Source organism: Podarcis pityusensis, assembly GCF_964106645.2.
Source record: "Podarcis pityusensis genome assembly, chromosome: 2".
Lineage (NCBI taxonomy): Eukaryota > Metazoa > Chordata > Lepidosauria > Squamata > Lacertidae > Podarcis > Podarcis pityusensis.
The window spans coordinates 122,715,252-122,735,264 of NC_138029.1; the positions used below are offsets into that span (position 1 = coordinate 122,715,252).

Sequence of the window (20,013 nt, forward strand, 5' to 3'; positions counted from 1 at the left end):
ATGGAACCATTTCCCTCAGGAGACTGTGGACTGTCCTTTCTTGGAGGGTTTTAAGCAGAGCTTGGGTGGCTATCTGTCATGGATACTGTAGTTGAGATGTCTACATTGCAGGGAGTTTGACTAGATGACCCTGGAGGTTTCCAACAACGCTACAATTCTATGATTCTATATGGCCAAGATGAAGTTGTATGTGTAGTGATCAGGTGGGATTGCTATGAGGAATTATAGCAAATATAGACTAAGCCATCTGTGTCAGCAATGAAAGCATTGTGTTGACTGGGTTTAAACTATTTTTATATGATTCTTGATCAATCTACACCCCTGCATCCCCGTTCCATTCCTCTCTTCCTCACATGTCACGTACACAGGAGTTGCTTCGCCAGGCAGGCTTCCTGGGCCATAAAGATAGTAGGCAAGTTCTTTGATGTAGTTTCTTATATTAACCTTAGGATGTTAATCTTAGGGCCAGGAAACAGATCTCACATAAAGGTGATACTGATTGCTATCCTCCTGGCCATCCTCCTTATCATGTGTACTGATTGTTTATTACCACCGGGGTTGCCAGATGCTCCCCTTTGTAGTTCTCAACTTATTTACCCCAAAAGTACGCATGGATAACTAGTGTTTATAGATTAACTTTCACCCCACGTGGGTTTGTGGAAATGCTCAGAAGAAATCTGATTGGTTCTTTTGAACGCTCTGTAAAAAGCTTTTTTGTGAATAAAAACGGCCTGGACCAGGGGGCTGCATTCGGACAAGCACAGAGAGACACAATTATACGCACCCTTCCCAGAGTCTTGCTGGTTCAAGCCTCTGTGTGTATTCTTATTAATCAGAGTTCAATCCTTCCTTTACTTTGTAAACACAACAGTATGTAGGTGCTCTGAAACCCAGAAGGTGTCTGCTTCAGGTCAGCATCTCCAAGGACATTCAGTGACCTTAGATTGTAGCTGGAAAAGTTGGGAGCAATGCTGGTAAGGTCAAGGCAACCTCCCCTTCCTCTCTCTGACCCATGCCACAATGTAGAAGCACATTGCAGTGGCAAATTCTTCAACTATCTAAAGGGCTGTTGCATAAAAGATGGAGGAAGCTTTGTGGAGGGTACGTCCTGAAACAATGGATTCAAGATACAGGAAAGATGATTCAGACTAAACACTGGGAAGAACTTTCTGATGGTAAGAACTGTTCAACAGTGGAATGAATTCCCTCAGGATGTTGTGGACTCTCCGTTCTTGGAGGTATTTAAGCAAAGGTTGGATGGCTTCCTGTCATGGATGCTTAACTGAGATTCCTGAATTGCTGGGGGTTGGACTAGATGACACTTGAGGTGCCTTCCAGTTCTACGATTCTAAGGCTCTATTATGCTTTTCTTCAGCTCTACACCTGGAGCCATGAAGGCAGCAAGGTGTGAGGGAAATGTAATTATTAAAAACAGTGATGATTTCTTTGTCATCATCTTGCCAAGGCTCAAGAGGAATAAAATCATATTTGAGTTCAACAGTGAACAACAACATGATGCAACTTCATCAGACTCAGCCAGAAGAGACTGGTACATAAATACTTCTCCACTGTGCCACTGAGGGTGGGGTGGGGTTATGCTGCCTACGTGGGGCTGAATTGAATCCTCTTTGGCTCTCAAGCCGTGTACGCCAGGTATGTTCTTTGTGATTAAGTCTATGCAGCCTGGGTCTTCCAAGCAGATTTTAGCTGCTGGTAATCTGCTGGCTGTGTAGCTGATAGCACTCAAGAAGGAGGTGGGGGTTAAAGGCAAGCATATAATAAGTACGCTTCTGCTGTTCCTGTTGCTACTACCTGAAGCAACACCAGAGATGCTGAGCTCAAAATGTCCATTGACTTTGATAAGGGATCCCAATGCACCCTTGAATTGGTACAGGCGAGGAGACTACCATATTAGTGGGGTCATATCCGCTACACCTGTTGGGTTCAATCCAAGCGTCTTCAATGAGCCTCCCTTTACCAGAATTTATGGGTAAGTCTTTATATGCCTACTGCTGTAAAAGCTTTATGCAAATTGAATAAGACCTCATGGACACCTAAGTCCTTGTCTACCAGGCATGAGCGTAGCCAGGATTTTTGTTTGAGTGGGCAGAGGCTCAGATAGTTAATTATTTTTATTGATGGGGGGGGGGGCAGCTACCCTTCCTGTCTCCCCTTGGCTAGGGCTGCTACCAGTACATTGCTGGTACTTTTGTTTGGTAAATCATGTCTTCTATTTTCTTCCCTTTGGAGGAAAATGTTCAGATTCATTCTGAATGTTAGATACTCATCTACTGCAAACTGTGTGCTTTCACCACACTATTATGACATTTGCATTAGAATACCCCATTCTTCTAATATTTGGAAAGGAAGGGGTTTATGGATCTCAGGTGTGCAGATTCATTTCATGATTTCTCCCCCCCCCCCGGCCATCACAGGTAAGGATGACAAAATATTGACTCTGTGTGGAAAGAAACAGGATGTCAATTTGACATACAGTTTTTCCCCAGGATGGCATTTCTGACATACTGGCATTTCCTTTCCTTCTTGTTTGCCGTTCGGGAGGTCAACCGGAACCACATGCTTTTCCCCAATCTCACCCTGGGCTATGACATCTATGACAACTTTTACGATGCCAGAATGACTTCTGGTGCCCTGGTGGACCTGCTCTGTCCTGGGCAGGCAAACATCCCAAACTATTATTGTGGACCATGGAATAAAGCATTGGCCGTTATTGAAGGGGCTGACTCTGACACATCCAAAGATATTTCCACCATGTCAAGCATCTACAAAACCCCACAGGTATGAATGTCAGGAGGGAAGGAAAAATACCAGAATGTTATTGCAATTTCTTTGGAAAGATGTGAAAATGTCGTTCATGATTCTAAGGCAGAAGGAGCATTTGGCCTCAACCCCCTCTTAGCAAAGATGACTCAAGAGATTCTGGACTCATCCACACTTCCTCTCATCCCATGGCTAGAAAGCAGGGGTCTGAGCACCGTTCCATTTCCCATGTGCTTTGTAGGCATGGGTCCAAGCCATTTCTCCCTTACCCTACTCCTTTCCCAGGGAAAGCCCTGTGTTTTATGGCAATGGATCTTTGAGGAAATTGTCAAAATTAAGGCAAAAGAATGGAATAGGTAATGAAAGCTAGTGCCATGTGAGATACAAAAGAACAAATATGCAAAAGGAAACAAGAGGCAAAATACAAAAAAAAGTGCATGACAAGGCAATGGAATGTCATCATCTCTGAAACAAACTCTGTGAGCTCAGGCTAAGCAAACCTTAGATAAACCTGTAAAGGTAAGCGCAATTTACAGTAAAGGAAAGACTTGAGATTTACATTCCTAATGTGGTCCCGCTTATTATTTACATATTTATATGTTTTACTCATGAAAGATTATTAGGTTCATGAAAAATAACAAGGTCACTTAGCTTTAATGGTACAGTAGGGTCTCTCTATGCCCCCCTTATGGCCCCTCTCTATGGTCCCCTGTAATCAAAGTATAGAAGACATGGCTACTCTTAGAATAATAGAATGATAGAATATTAGAGTTGGGGGGGGGAACCAAGAGTCATCTAGTCCAACCCCCTGCAATGCAGGAATTTCAGCTAATGCATCCATGACAGATGGCCATCCAACCCCTGCCTAAAAAACTCTGAAGAAGGAGAGTCCACAACGTCCCAATGGAGACCGTTCCACTGTCAAACAGAGCTTACTGTCAAAAGGTTTTCCCACTGGAATCTCCTTTTCTGCAACTTGAAGCCATTGGTTTGAGTCCTACCCTCCAGAGCAGGAGAAAACAACCATGTTCCCTCTTCTATGCGACAGTCCTTAAGATATTTGAATACAGCTATCATATCTCCTCTCAGTCTCCTCTTTTCCAGGCTAAACACACGCAGCTCCTTCAACCATTCCTCATAAGGCTTGGCTCCTAGACCCTTGATCATCCTAGCTGACCTCTTCTGCCCACATTCCAGCTTATCAAAATGCTTCTTAAACTGTGGTGCCCAGAACAGAACACAGTATTCCAGGTGTGGTCTGAGCAAGGCAGAATAGAGTGGCACTATTATTTCCCTTGATCTGGACACTATGCAACATATCTTTATGGACATATATTATGATGTTTGGAAAGCATTCATAAATAATATAGTATGTTATAAACAATTGTATATAAATCAGAATCATCATTTATATTCCATTGTATTATATAGGTATGTATAGAATAATAGTTTTCCCCTTGTTTTTTTTTTGAACCTTTCTTTCCTCATTTTTCTTGGTTTAACTGAAATATTTTCAATAAAAAATAGAATTTAAAAAGTAAGAAAAAAATATTTTAAAAAGGTGGCTTCTCCCCATATGAACTGACTTTTATAATTTCCCCTTCCTTATGTTTTGCTTGTGCTTCTTTCACAGCTAGTATCGGTGATGTGCTTAGATTTTTTTTTTTTTTTTTAAATCATTTCTGAAGGTGAGGTTTTGAAGAGTACAGGGCAGAGAACAATTCTTCAATGTCTTCACACATTTTGGCATCCAGGAATGTGAGCTTTGTTCTAAGTTTTTCTGTCTGGCCACAAACACCCTGAAATGATATATTCTTGTTACATGATTTCAGTCGTAATCAGAACTCTAGCCACATAAGATTCCTGCATCCCAGGGGGTTGGACTAGATGGCCCTTGTGGTCCCTTCCAATTTGACGATTCTGTGATTCACTAGTATTGTATCTAGTGTTGATGAAATACAGGAGATGAAATACAGGGGAAATACAGTGTAAAAATGCAGAACCACACTTTTGTGGTTCTGTGGAAAGCATTTAAATGTTCATATTCAAAGCACAGTAATCAGATCTTGATAGCGAATGGAGGAAGGATTTGTCTATCTCCACAAGAGCTCAATGCAGTGTCATCTAGAGGAGAAACAACTGGGATGAGAACCCAAATGAATTCTAAGATTTAAAAATGAAACATAAATAAGGCAGGAAAAAGTTATGATTTTGCATTGTGCCATTGTAAACCCAAAATGAAATGTGTTGTTGTCAAACTATATTTATTCTCCAAAGATTAGTAGTACACTTTGTACAATTATGTGGGATAAATCTTAAGAAAATTGAGCTGATGGTATCAAGAGGAGGATTTCATCTTCCAGATATGAGTTTATGCCACAAAGCATATCTTTTTTCATGTACAAGCAACAGGAAATTTTCTTCTACTACAAATACCTCAGCAATCTAGTATAGATACCCATTTAGATAGATACCCATGTAGTGTTTATAGCAAATAATTTTATGATTTAATTTTATATAGAAGAACTGATGGCTATTATTAGCCACCCAGAGTGGCTGGAGAAACCCAGTCAAATGGGTGGGGTATAAATAATAAATTATTATTATTATTATTATTAGTCTAATCTGAGCTTAAAATGTTAGATAGATAGATAGATAGATAGATATAGATAGAGATAGATGGATAGATTCCAAAACCAAAAAAGGAAAAATGTCAAACATCAAATTCAACATCCATATTCATTTTAAACATAAACCGATTACATAATTAACTAAATTAAGATATACCTAATTACTCTAAACTTCTCTTTGCTATATACAAATACAACACAGTTGGAAATATTAGATTCAAACTTTTATATTATAAATAATATTTCAAATTCCCCTGTACCCCCTATACTTCCCGTTCCCCTTCACCCATGTGTGATCTCAATTTATTTATTTATTTTGCTTCTTCCATCTTGTTGTATTGTTGTAATTTAATCATTGTTCAGCTGATTCTTTTACTATTTCCTTGCTTTCCCCTGCACGTTTTACCCGTTATCTATTAATATTCCAGTTCTGGAACCATATTTTTTCATATTTTCCTTCACTCCCTCCCACTCTTTAATTATTCTCTGATTTGAATGGCCTCTAATAATTGCCGTCAATTTTGCCATTTCCAAAAACTCACAGGGTTTACTGTGCCATTCTAATAATGATGGTATTTTCTCCCCCTTCCAGTTCTTTGCGATCAGTATTCTGGCGGGTGCTGCTGTCGCGTAAAGGAATACATTTTGCTTATCTCTGGGAATGTCGTTTAATATTAGGCCTAACAAAAATGCCTCTGGGTTTTTGGCAAACAAAATCTTGATTGATTTTTTTCAGCACCTCATATACCTCGTTCTAAAATTTTCTGGCAATTTTACATCCCCACCATGAGTGATAAAAGGTTCCCACCTCCTTCTTACATCTCCAGCATTAGTTTGACTACTTTTTGCAAATCCTTGCCAATTCTTCCGGAGTGAGGTACCAGCGGTAAAACATTTTCATCATGTTCTCTTTTATCGTATAACAGGCTGTGAAATTGATATCCACCTTCCACAACCTTTCCCAATTTTCCAATTGGATTGTATGACAAAAATCCTTTGCCCACATTATCATTACTTCTTTAGTTGTTTCATCCTTCAATTCCCACTCTAACAGCAGGGGAATAAATAATAAATTATTGTTATTATTATTAGTCTAATGTGAGCTAAAAATGTTCATTGTAATTTTGTGTGAGCTTTTTCCTTTTTAACAAAATCTGTCCTTTTTTCTTAAATGTGACACTTTAATGAATAAATAATGATGAAATCATATACAATTAAATAATACTGCTACAAAATACATGTTCTAAAAGGGGTAAAAAAATGCAGTCAGGGCATAACATAAAGCAAAAGCAAACCATTCCAAAAGACTGTCAGCGTTTTTTGAAAGCAAACAACAAAATATGGGATATTGTGAAGCTCCCTGAGGTAAAGCTCCTTAGCCCCCATGAAACTGTGCCGTTTCTCTGTTTCCTGTGTCAGAGAAAAGTTATAATCTAGGCAAGTACAAAGTACTGGATTTGGGATTTTATTGGGAGTGACAACACTAATCTCTTCTGTTCTTTACTAGGTCAGTTATGGTTTTGTTTCTGACACACTTAGTGACAAAACTCAGTTCCCTTTTATCTACCGAATGGTCCCCAAAGAAGAGCATCAGTATCTGGGGATAGTCCAACTTCTCCTGCACTTCAACTGGACTTGGATTGGCCTCGTTGCTCCAGACACCAACAATGGAGAGAGGTTCATGAGGACCTTGAAGCTGCTGCTAACCAGGAACACAATCTGTGCTGCCTTCTCACTTAGCACCTCAGTACAGGATATGAGACTAACAGTGCCTCTCAAAACATTTTTCAGGTGGAACGAAGTCAATGTATTAGTCTACTATGGGGAGAATCGTTACTTCTTTAGTATAATACGTTATTTGCAAAATATGGTTGAAATACTTTTAAGTCCCATTGTGGGGAAAGTCTGGATCACAACAGCTTTGTGGGATCTCACCTTGAATTTGTCTTATGATCTGCTTTCTCCCCTGCACATCCATGGGTTTTTTTCTTTCTTAGCTCATATTAAAAGAAGGTTAAACAATGACGATTATCGAACATTTTACGATGCTATGTGGAAGTTTGGGGATAAATCATTTAAGTGTTCATATTCAAAGCACATGTTGTCTGTAAAAGGAAGGAGAAGGTGCAGGGAAGATGACACTCTGGAGTCCCCGCCTGACAAAGTGATTGAGAAAATCCTGTCTCTGGATAGTTACAGTATTTACAATCTTGTCCTTGCTCTGGCAGGGGCCATAAGGGCTGCGCTTTCCTCCAAATCCAATCAGATGGTGGCAAAGGGTAAAAAGAGGCTGAAATATCAAAGGATACAGTCTTGGCAGGTATTGCTGTTTTCCTCACAGGCTGAACAGGCATCGGTGCTGTGAATTCCATTCAGGCTCGACTTTACTTTGCCTCCATTTACAGTGGTATCTCTGGTTAATAACTTAATTCGTTCTGGAGGTCCGTTCTTCACCTGAAACTGCTCTTAACCTGACGTACCACTTTAGCTAATGGGGGCTCCAGCTGCTGCCGTGCTACCACCGCACGATTTCTGTTCTCATCCTGAAGAAAAGTTCTTAACCCGAGGTACTATTTCTGGGTTAGCGGAGTCTGTAACCTGAAGCGTCTGTAACCCGAAGTACCACTGTACTGTACTGTTACCCACATTTTAATTTGCTGCTGAGAAGACAATCTGCCTCCACTTTACCACCTGATTCCTTAGCAAGGCTTCATGCTATTACTAGCCAAGGAAACTAATCCTTGCAGAATTCTTCCAAAGGTGCAGAGTAAAGCTTATGTATCTCACGGCTTTAGTTTGTCCCAAAAGGCTGAAGCAGAAACAATGGGCTAAAGATCCATTGCCCAAACACACACACAGTGTCAGTCTGTACAAAGATCTTCGGCAATTAGGCTATGTTATCTAGATAATTTTATTCTTTTCTAAATGTGCATGCTTTCTTTCCTGTTCTAGCTTCATCCTTTCCTGGGAAGCTCCCAGTTTTACAATACTTCCATGGAAGGAGTCTATTTGGATGAGAATGGGCAGTTGACAGTCGAATCTGACGTTGTGAACTGGGTGCCATTTCCCAACAAGTCCTTTGGTGTCGTGAAATTTGGGAGCATAAGCAGACAGGGATTCTCAGGCCCAAAATTCACCATTGACGAAAAAGCTCTTGTGTGGTCCAGACTGTTTAACCAGGTTTGGAAAACCCATTCATTGAGTTGTATTCCCTTTTAGAGATATGTTGAGCTCTGCTATTCTGTTGGGAGAAACAATAATATACCTTATACCTATCCAAGTAATGAGCTAAAACTATACAGCAGAGAAGATGAATGGAGGAAAGCCACAATAAGAATCATGAAAATGGAAAAGCAGGTTAGAATATGACTGGGGCATGGCATTTGCAGTAGTCAGGAAGCATGCCAGACTTCAGAATTGAGCACAACACAGCTGCTCCAAATACCTTTCTGTTTCAGCTTGTTTCTTTCTCTGGATTTTGATATTTGTAAATGGTTTCCATGATTGCAGATTTGTAGTGTGTTTACTAGACCTTTGTAATAATGGCAGACAGCTCTGACTCCTAAATCCAAGGGCAATAAAGTCTCCATGTAATTCTTTCTTCTGGATTATCTCTTTCTGCCCCAACTGTGTCCCAAGGTCTATGACCCTCTGTTTTGTCCCATGGATCAAAAAAAGCATCCACAACAAATCCGTGTCTATTCCACACAGACTGAGACTGTACACTGGCCCAGATGTTACTTGGCAACAGTCTTTCATTGATGCTTTTTTCTCTTTTTGGTCAGACCCTTCCTCAGTCAAGGTGTACCAAAAGCTGTCGCCCTGGATATGCCAAGAAGGTTCAGGAAGGGAAACCCATTTGCTGCCATGGTTGTGCTCCATGTGCAGAAGGGATGATCTCCACTCAGGAAGGTAGGAGACTTCAGAGGAATGCACAGCAAAAAGTACAATAATATATGTCCTTTGTTGATGAAGGTTATGGTACAATCTTATTTTGAATTTAATAAAGTTTCAAAAGTGATTTACTCAGTCTTAATAAAGCTTTCCAGGTACCACTGAGACAGCCTATGTAAGAATTAGGCAGCGTTGCTGCATCTGGTAGCCTCCCTTGACCAGTCAGTGTGGCAAAGTAGCTGGGGTGTTTGGTTTGTACTGGGAAGACCAGAGTTCCAGTCCATGCTCCTCCGAGGATTTTTTTTTTGTAAATTATGCCTATCTGACAACACCTGGTGTTAGTGGTGAGATCAGATGTAGCTGCAATTAACAACTCGGAGCTTCGTGATCACTGCAGGCTCTTCCTTGCGGGGTGAATAAGGGGGTATCTGCAATAGGGAACTGCATGGAAAGGACCAACTCTTTGGGTGGATTAGCAGAAAGAGCAAGTCCCATCACTGTTTCCATTTGTAGGAGTTGGCTGGATTCAAAATTGACTTGCTTTTTTTGCTAGTCTACAGGAAAATGTTCAAGCAGACACTCTTCTTTTTCCAGATGCAGACCACTGCACCAAATGTCCAGAAGATCAACACCCTAACAAGGACAGAGATCAATGCATCCCCAAAATTATCACCTTCCTGTCCTATGATGAATATCTGGGGACCCTCTTGGCTTCCACTGCCCTGTTTTTGGCCTTAATCACAGGCCTTGTTTTAGGAATATTCATTAAATATCTTGACACTCCCATAGTCAAAGCCAACAACAGGGACCTTTCCTACATCCTCCTTGTCTCCCTCCTCCTTTCCTTTTTGTCCTCCTTTCTGTTTATAGGCCAGCCAAGGAAAGTGACCTGCCTTCTAAGGCAGACAGCCTTTGGCATCATCTTCTCAGTTGCTGTTTCTTCTTTATTAGCAAAAACTATTACCGTTGTGCTGGCCTTCCTGGCCACTAAGCCAGGAAACAGGGTGAGGAGATGGCTGGGGAAGAGTCTGGCCAACTCCATTGTCATGTCCTGTTCCAGTATCCAAATTCTCATCTGTGTCATCTGGCTGGGTACCTCTCCTCCATTCTCAGACTCTGACATGCACTCCCAGGCTGGAGAGATCATCCTGCAATGCAACGAAGGATCTGTTGCCATGTTTTACATTGCCCTTGGCTACATGGGCTTCCTAGCTGCCATCTGCTTCACGGTGGCTTTCCTAGCCAGGAAGCTGCCTGGGGCCTTCAATGAAGCCAAGCTGATCACCTTCAGCATGCTGGTCTTCTGCAGTGTTTGGGTGTCCTTTGTGCCCACCTACCTGAGCACCAAGGGGAAGTACATGGTGGCTGTGCAGATCTTCTCTATGTTGGCCTCCAGTGCTGGGCTTCTGGGCTGCATCTTCCTTCCCAAGTGCTACATTATTGTACTCAGGCCTAGTCTGAATACAAAGGAGCACCTGACTACAAAGGCTTAATATGGCACCTGATTCCTAAAATATGTTTTTGGTTTTTGCAATTGATAGCCAGCATAAAGGCAGGACACATGAGTTGGGAATGTAGCTCCTTAAAAGCTATTGTTTTGGATATCAGAACACAAAATTATCATTTGAATCATATTCCATCCATTCAGTTTTATCCTGCTAAACCTTATTTATGAATTCTTTTCTGAGGTGTCTCTATATTTTGCCTAATAAGAAATCCTTATCAAAATTCAATAATAATCAATGCTGTTCATTAAGAAAATAAAAATTTCTTAGATAGTATTACAAACAAATTGCTTATGCATTGTTTTTCAAAATGAAAAGAACCATATTCCATTGGTATCTCTTTATTTCCTGCTGTGCATATCAGGAGAGTCACCTTGAATTTTGGTGCCATGGGTGTTTTTCATGTGATGCAAGGTGCAAAACATATTTAAAGCAGTTGACACAGAATAGGCATGAGTGATGCCCAAGATATGCTGGATAATTTCAAAATATGCAAAAAGATATTAGGAAGTTATTAAAATTGGTTTGTACCTTTCAAATCAGTTTGTCTAGTACTTTTTTTGCTTTGCCGGCTGTCTGTGGATACCCCTGTTAGAACATTGTTACACAACATTATCCTTGCTGTTCGAGCATAACTAAGCATTATATCCTCTCTAGATTGGATCTAGACACATCAAAAAGGGGTTTCAGGAAAACATGTTGTAAACATCACAATGGGAAAACACGTTGGCAAAAGCTGGAACTCCACAGCACCATCTAGTGTCAGCATGTTATAACACATTTAAAATGTCTGACAACAGGGACATCCAGCCCTTGCAGCCCAGCAGTGCCCATAGCAGCTTCCTCTTGCCCTGGCCCTTTCTGAACCAATCATGCTGAGAAGGGAGCCAACCAGATTTGTGTTTGGGTTCCTTGTGAGGTTATCTGGTGAGTCAACAAGTGAAATGGGATTGAGGATTGGAGTGATCATTATGTGATACTATGGCAGTGGAGAGAACTGTATTGTAACTTTTGAATAATATAAAGGTAAAGGGACCCCTGACCATTAGGTCCAGTTGTGACCGACTCTGAGGTTGTGGCGCTCATCTCGCTTTATTGGCTGAGGGAGCCGGCGTACAGCTTCCGGGTCATGTGAGCAGCATGACTAAGCCGCTTCTGGTGAACCAGAGAAGTGCACAGAAACGCCGTTTACCTTCCTGCTGGAGTGGTACCTATTTATCTACTTGCACTTTGATGTGATTTCAAACTGCAAGGTTGGCAGGAGCTGGGACAGAGCAACAAGAGCTCACCCTGTTGCAGGGATTCGAACCCCCGACCTTCTATTGGCAAGTCCTAGACACTGTTGTTTAACTGACAGTGCCACCAACGTCCCTTTGAATAATATATATATGATAATAATAAAACAACAACAACAACAACACAACAACAGAAGGGAGCAATTATATATATATAATGATATGCAATTTTACAATGAACTGATGAAACATGAGGCCATTTCTTTGGACCATTAACACACAGAGGATCAAAGTGTGGGAAATGTTGGGTCTCTGCTTGTTGTTGTTTAGTCGTTTAGTCATGTCCGACTCTTCGTGACCCCGTGGACCAGAGCACGCCAGGCACTCCTGTCTTCCACTGCCTCCCGCAGTTTGGTCAGACTCATGCTGGTAGCTTCGAGAACACTGTCCAACCATGGGTCTCTGCACCCAAGTCTAAAAACATCAGGAGCATTGGAGATCCCTTGTCCACAATGATTGGGAGTGGCTCTCCAGACTTCCAGGCAGGAGCCCTTTTCCAGCCGTACCTGGAAATGATGGGGATGAAACACGGAGTGTTCCGCATGCAAATCATGCACTCTAAGAGTCTAAGCCCAGAGCCATGGTCCCTCCCCAAATGTTCATTCAGTATTTCATTTCTCTTCATTTCTCCTTTCAAATACCTTGAATGCTGAGACTGTTATCCCGCTTTTTACTCTATATACCTCCAAACTTCTCATTTTACTTGTCTTCTCTCATTTCATCTTCCCTCCTCCCTTCAATGCTTCTATCATATTACTCCAAAAACTTCCATACATCCTCCCCACTCCTTTTACATTCACTTCCTCCTCCCATAACAGTTCTCCTCTCTTATCTCTTTCCTCTCTATTGCCAGGTTATTAGGATGACAATTTAAGATATTAACCTTACATCACGCAACCTAATTTCACGCAACACATTCTCTTGCCCTAGGCCTTCAGAAGAGTGGAACATCCCTTCCTTCTCTATCCCTCCCCCTTGAACTTCCTTATCTCCTGGAAACCTGTATTCAGCATACTTTAAACTGGCAGTACTGCCATTGGTCTAGGCAAAGGGACTATGCATGGTCACAGATGGGGGAGTCAGGAGGTACTGGTTGGGCTGTGGAACTGATGTCCACTGATGGTCCTTGGCTGACTCTTTCAGAGACACTGGGATAGGCCATGCCAAGCTCCACTGCCCGATTTCTGACCCATGTCACAATGTAGAACTACAATGACAAGTTCACAGAAACATGTTTTTCTCCCGTTCTGCACCTGGATCCACCAGGAGAGTCCAGGAGGCTGCAGAGGCAATCCTCTCCTTCACAATTATTTAAAATAATGGTGATTTACTCCTTTTCTTACCAAAGCTCAAGAGACTCCCCACCAGCACCCTTGAAATAAGGTCATATTAGAGTCCAATCACAAGGAACGTAATGTAAGTTCTACAAACTTTGCCTGAAAGAAAGTGGACATAAATACCTCTCTCCTGGGCCCCCAAGGGTGGGCAACCTATGCTGCCTTTGTGAGGCTCAAATGAACCCTTGCTGTCTCTCAAGCTACGTATACTCTCTTTGATTACATCATGGCAGCTGGGCTTTTGGTTGCTAGTACTTTGATAGATCTGTTGCTGATAGCAGCCTATAGGAAGGGAGGGGTAGCAAGCAGACCCAGAATGTGTCGACTTCTTCTGCTTCTGCTGTGGTTGCAGTTGCTACTACCTGAAGTAAAATCTGGGGTGCCAAAAGCAAAATGCCCATTGACTTTGATAAGGGATCCAAATGAACCCTTGAATTGGTTCAGGCCAGGAGACTACCACATCAGCGGGGTTGTATCTGCAGTACCTGTTGTGTTCAAGCCAAGCGTCTTCAATGAGCCTCCCTTTACCAGAGTTTATGGGTAAGTCCTTTTGTGCCTACTGTTGTAAAAGCTTTATGCAAACTGAATGTCACCTCATCAAGACCAAATGTTGTTGTCTGCTATCCTCATTTCTGGTACTTTTGCTTGGTAAATCGTGTCTTCCATTTTCATCCTTTTGGAGGGAAATGGTCAGATTTGTTTTGAATGTCAGAAAGTCATCTACTGCAAACTGTGTGCTTTCACCCACACTAGTGAGACCTTTGCTTTAGAATAGCCCGTTCTTCTAATATTTGAACAGGAAGCGGTTTATGGATCTCAGGTGTACAGGTGCTGCAGATTTTTTGCCCCCCGTCACAGGTAAGGATGACACAATCTGGTCTTTGTGTGGAAAGAATGTCAAGATGACACACACTTTTTTCCAGGAGAGGAGTCCTGCTCTACTGGCATATCCTGTCCTTCTTGTTTGCCGTTCGGGAGGTCAATCAGAACCACAGGCTTTCCGCCAACCTCACCCTGGGCTATGACATCTATGACAACTATTACGATGCCAGAATGACTTGTGGTGCCATGGTGGACCTGCTCTGCCCTGGGCAGGCAAACATCCCAAACTATTATTGTGGACCATGGAATAAAGTATTGGCCGTTATTGAAGGGGCTGACACTGACACATCCAAAGATATTTCCACCATGTCAAGCATCTACAAAACCCCACAGGTATGAATGTCAGGAGGGAAGGATAAATCCCAGAATGTTATTGCAATTTCTTTGGAAAGATGTGAAAATGTTGTTCATGATTCTAAGGCAGAAGGAGAATTTGCCCTCAACCACCTGTTAGCAAAGATGACTCAGGAGACTCTGGACTCATCCACACTTAGAAAGCAAAGGTCTGAGTGGCTTTCCATTTGCCCTGTGGTTTTTTGGCATGGATCTGAGAATTTCCCCCTTACCCTACTCCTTTCCCACAGAAAATCTGTTCTTTCCCTCTAAACCAGAAAAAAGCACCAATGTGTGATTTTGCCCAAGGAAAGCAATGGGACATGGGGAAGTGTGGATAAGCCCTTAGTTGAGTCTTCAAGATCCCACAGGTATAAATGGTGTGAATCATGGAGAAGGGTCTTGGAGGAAATTGTCAAAATTTGTGCAGGAGAATGGAATCTTTCAGTTATGTGGATTCCTAGCCATCAAAACTGAAATAACAATAAATAAGTAATAAAAGCTAGTGCCATGTGTGATATACATGAGCAATTATGCAAAAGGAAACATTCAATAAACATGAGGCAAAATACTTGGTTTCTAATTTGCTACATATCGTGTCTATACAAGTTAAACAGAGCCAGTCCTGGGGTCATGAGTACTGTCTGCCTTAGAAGAAGGGATAATTCTGTAAACACATTTTCCCATAACTTTTCATTTTGTGACACTTCAAACCCATGTGTTGATATGTCCCTGTAGTGGAACATCCTTTCCAACACATGGGATAACTGTTGAGTTTTGCAATACTTCAAGGAATGCCTAGAAAGAGCTGAAATATAATGTCTAGTAAAAATAAACTTGACCAATTTCCAAACACGAAACTGACTCGTGTGGAGAATCGATACTTTAGCTATCATAGGTCTAATGTGAGCTACAAATGTTCGTTGTGATTGTGTGTGAGCTTTTTCCTTTTTAACAGTATCTATTTTTCATAACTTTTGATGATTTAATGAATAAATAATGATTAAATCATATAATACAATTAGATAAATTTGCTACAAGAAGCATGTTGTAAAAGCAATAACAAAAATGCCATCAGGGCAAACACAACCCATTGCAAAGACACTGTCACCTTTTTTTTGAAAGCAAACAATGAAATATGGTATATTGTTAAGCTCCCCTGGGATATTGTTTTCAATGTCAGAGAAAAGTTATCATTCAGGCCAATATAAAGTACTATGTTTGGGATTCTGTAGGTAATAATCTCTTCTGTTCTTTACTAGGTCAGTTACGGTTTTGTTTCTGATGCTCTTAATGACAAAACTCAGTTCCCTTTTGTCTACCGAATGGTCCCCAAAGAAGAGCATCAGTACCTGGGGATAGTCCAACTGCTCCTGCACTTCAACTGGACTTGGATTGGCCTCGTTGCTCCAGACACCAACAATGGAGAGAGGTTCATGAGGACCTTTAGGCCCCTGCTAACCAGGAACACAATTTGTGCTGCCTTCTCACTTAGCATCCCAATACAGAAATCGGAATTACAGTCGCTTTCTAAAATATCTTTCATGTGGAAGAAAGTCAATGTATTAGTCTACTATGGGGAGAATCGTTACTTCTATAGTTCAATATCTATTTTGCAATTCATAGTTGAAAAGCATGTAAGACCCATTGTGGGGAAAATCTGGATCACAACAGCTTTGTGGAACATCACTGGGAACTTGTCTTACAATATTCTTTCTCCCCTGCACATCCATGGGTTTTTCTCTTTCTTAACTCGTATTAAAAGAAGGCCAAACTATGATAATTATGGCACGTTTTTATATCCTATATTGCAGTTTGGGGAGAAATCATTTAAGTGTTCATATTCAAAGCACATACTGTCTGTCAAAGGAAGGAAAAGGTGCAGGGAAGTTGACACTCTGGAATCCTTGCCTGTCAAAGTGATTGAGAACACCCTGTCTCTGGATAACTACAGTATATACTACCTTGTCCTTGCTCTGGCACGGGCCATAAGGGCTGCGCTGTCCTCCACATCAAATCAAATGGTGGCGAAGGTTAAAAACAGGCTGAAATATCAAAGGATACAGTCTGGGCAGGTATTCCTTTTTACCTCACCAATATCTCTGCTGACCAGGACAATCACCTGTTCAAAGCCAGTTGTTTTTGTTTTTGTTGTTGATTACTGCAGTGGTCTCAACCGATCTGCTGATAACAGGGATCAGTACCCTGAATTCCATTATCGGGTTAAATCGGGTTCTCCTCAACACTGGCTCAGCTTCCTCCATTTACTGTACTGTTACCCACATCCTAATTTTGCTGTTGAGAAGACAATCTGCCTCCACTTTGACACATGATCCCTTAGCAAGGCTTCCTGCAATTAGTAGCAAGGAAGCTAATGTCTACGCACCACTCCCAACAACCTTACTTTGACAAATAGGAAGCTTATGCATGCAGAGTACTTCCACGAGTGTGGAATGAAACTTACGCATCTCATGGCTTTAATCTGTCCCAAAAGGCTGAAGCAGAAACAATGGGCCACAGATCCATTGCCCAAACACACACCCTGTGTCAGTCTTTACTAACTCCTTCATTAATTAGGCCAGGTTATCCAGATGGTTTTCTTTTTTAAAAAATGTGCATGTTTTCTTTGCTACTCTAGTTTCACCATTTCCTGGGCAGCTCTCAGTTTTACAATACTTCCGTGGAAGGAGTGTATTTGGATGAGAATGGGCAGTTGACAGTTGAATCTGACGTTGTGAATTGGGTGCCATTTCTCAACAAGTCCTTTTGTGCCGTGAAATTTGGGAGCATAAGCAGACAGGGATCCTCAGGCCCAAAATTCACCATTGACCAAGAGACTCTTGTGTGGTCCAGACCGCTCAACCAGGTTTGGTGGCATTCTATTCCCTTTTAGAGATATGTTGAGCTCTGATTCTCTGTTGGGGGAAACAACAGTATAACTTATGCCTATCCAATTAATGGGCTAACACAAAACGGGGGAGGAGATAAATGGAGGAAAGTCAAAATAAGAAACATTAAAATGGAGGAACAGGTTGGCTTATGACTGGGGCATGGCATTTGCAGTGGTCAGAAAGCATGCCAGACTTCAGAATTGAGCACAACACAGTCTGTTTGTTGGTTTCTCTGGATTTTGATATTGTAAATGGTTTCCATGACAGCAGATTTGTACTGTGTTCCCTAGAACTTTGTAATAATGACAGGCAGCTCTGACTCCTAGACCCAAGGCCAATACAGTCTCCATGTAATTCTCTGTTATTGTCTATTTCTGCTTCAACTATGACCGAAGGACTATGACCCTCTGTTTTGTCCCATGGATCAAAAAAAGCATCCACAACAAATCCGTGTCTATTCCACACAGACTGAGACTGTACACTGGCCCAGAAGTTACTTGCTAACAGTCTTTCATTGATGCTTTTTTCTCTTTTTGGTCAGACCCTTCCTCAGTCCAGGTGTACCAAAAGCTGTCGCCCTGGATATGCCAAGAAGGTTCAGGAAGGGAAACCAATTTGCTGCCATGGTTGTGCTCCATGTGCAGAAGGAATGATCTCCACTCAGGAAGGTAGGAGACTTCAGAGGAATGTGTAGCAAAAAGAACAATAATATATGTCCTTGGTTGAGGAATATTCAAGTATAATCTTATGGCTGAACTTAATAAAGTTTCAACAGTGATTTACATAGTCTTAAAAAGCTTTCCAGGTACAGTGGTGCCCCGCAAGACGAATGCCTTGCAAGACGAAAAACTCGCTAGACGAAAGGGTTTTGCGTTTTTTGAGTCATTCCGCAAGACGAATTTCCCTATGGGCTTGCTTCGCAAGACGAAACGTCTTGCGAGTTTGTTTCCTTTTTCTTAAAAATGCTAAGCCGCTAATAGCCGTGATTCGCAAGACGAAAAAACCGCAAGACGAAGAGACTCGCGGAACGGATTAATTTCGTCCTGCGAGTCACCACTGTACCATTGAGACAGCCTTGAGTATGTAAGAATTAGGCAGTGTTGCTGCATCTGGTAGGCTCCCTTGAACCAGTCAGTGTGGCAAAGTAGCTGGGGTGTTTGGTTTGTACGGGGAAGACCAGAATTCCAGTCCATTCTCCTCCGAGGAACATTTTTTTGTAAATTACACCCATCTGACAACACCTGGTGTTGGGGTGAGATCAGATGTAGCTGCAATTAACGACTTGCAGCTTCTAGAACACTCCAAGCTCTTCCTTGGGAGGTAAATAAGAGGTTATCAGCACTAGGGACCTACACAGAATGGACCAACTCTTGGTGTTGATTAGCAGAAACAGCAAGTCCCATCACTGTTTCCATTTGTGGGAGTTGGCTGGATTCAAAATTGACTTGCTTTTTTTGCTAGTCTGCAGGAAAATGTTCATGCAGACACTCTTCTTTTTCCAGATGCAGAACACTGCACCAAATGTCCAGAAGATCAACACCCTAACAAGGACAGAGATCAATGCATCCCCAAGATTATCACCTTCCTGTCCTATGATGAATATCTGGGGACCCTCTTGGCTTCCACTGCCCTGTTTTTGGCCTTAATCACAGGCCTTGTTTTAGGAATATTCATTAAATATCTTGACACTCCCATAGTCAAAGCCAACAACAGGGACCTTTCCTACATCCTCCTTGTCTCCCTCCTCCTTTCCTTTTTGTCCTCCTTTCTGTTTATAGGCCGGCCAAGGAAAGTGACCTGCCTTCTCAGGCAGACGGCCTTTGGCATCATCTTCTCAGTTGCTGTCTCTTCTTTGTTGGCAAAAACTATTACTGTCGTGCTGGCCTTCCTGGCCACTAAGCCAGGAAACAGGGTCAGGAGATGGCTGGGAAAGAGTCTGGCTAATTCCATTGTCATGTCCTGTTCCAGTATCCAAATTCTCATCTATGTCATCTGGCTGGGTACCTTTCCTCCATTCTCAGACTCTGACATGCACTCCCAGGCTGGAGAGATCATCCTGCAATGCAATGAAGGATCTGCTGCCATGTTTTACACTGTCCTTGGCTACATGGGCTTCCTGGCTGCCATCTGCTTCACGGTGGCTTTCCTGGCCAGGAAGCTGCCTGGGGCCTTTAATGAAGCCAAGCTGATCACCTTCAGCATGCTGGTCTTCTGCAGTGTTTGGGTGTCCTTTGTTCCCACCTACCTGAGCACCAAGGGGAAATACATGGTAGCCGTGCAGATCTTCTCTATGTTGGCCTCCAGTGCTGGGCTTCTGGGCTGCATCTTCTTTCCCAAGTGCTACATTATTGTACTAAGGCCTACTCTGAATACAAAGGAGCACCTGACTACAAAGGCTTAATATGGCACCTGATTCCTAAAATATGTTTTTGGTCTTTGCGATTGATAGCCAGCATGGTAGCAAT

At 41.9% G+C, this 20,013-nt stretch overlaps 2 protein-coding genes across 2 annotated transcripts; both read left to right on the forward strand.

Annotated features, from left to right (window-relative positions):
• Positions 1-2,508: 2,508 nt before the first annotated feature.
• LOC308465385 (vomeronasal type-2 receptor 26-like) lies at positions 2,509-10,798 on the forward strand (the record flags this gene model as incomplete). Its single annotated transcript, XM_080985357.1, has 4 exons — positions 2,509-2,799; positions 8,364-8,591; positions 9,197-9,323; positions 9,900-10,798. 4 exons carry the CDS (start codon positions 2,509-2,511, stop codon positions 10,796-10,798), a joined length of 1,545 nt encoding a protein of 514 aa, XP_080841483.1.
• Positions 10,799-13,758: 2,960 nt separating this feature from the next.
• Positions 13,759-19,949, forward strand: LOC308465390 (vomeronasal type-2 receptor 26-like; the record flags this gene model as incomplete). Its single annotated transcript, XM_080985370.1, has 5 exons — positions 13,759-13,982; positions 14,366-14,657; positions 17,296-17,523; positions 18,090-18,216; positions 19,051-19,949. 5 exons carry the CDS (start codon positions 13,759-13,761, stop codon positions 19,947-19,949), a joined length of 1,770 nt encoding a protein of 589 aa, XP_080841496.1.
• Between the last annotated feature and the right edge of the window lie 64 nt (positions 19,950-20,013).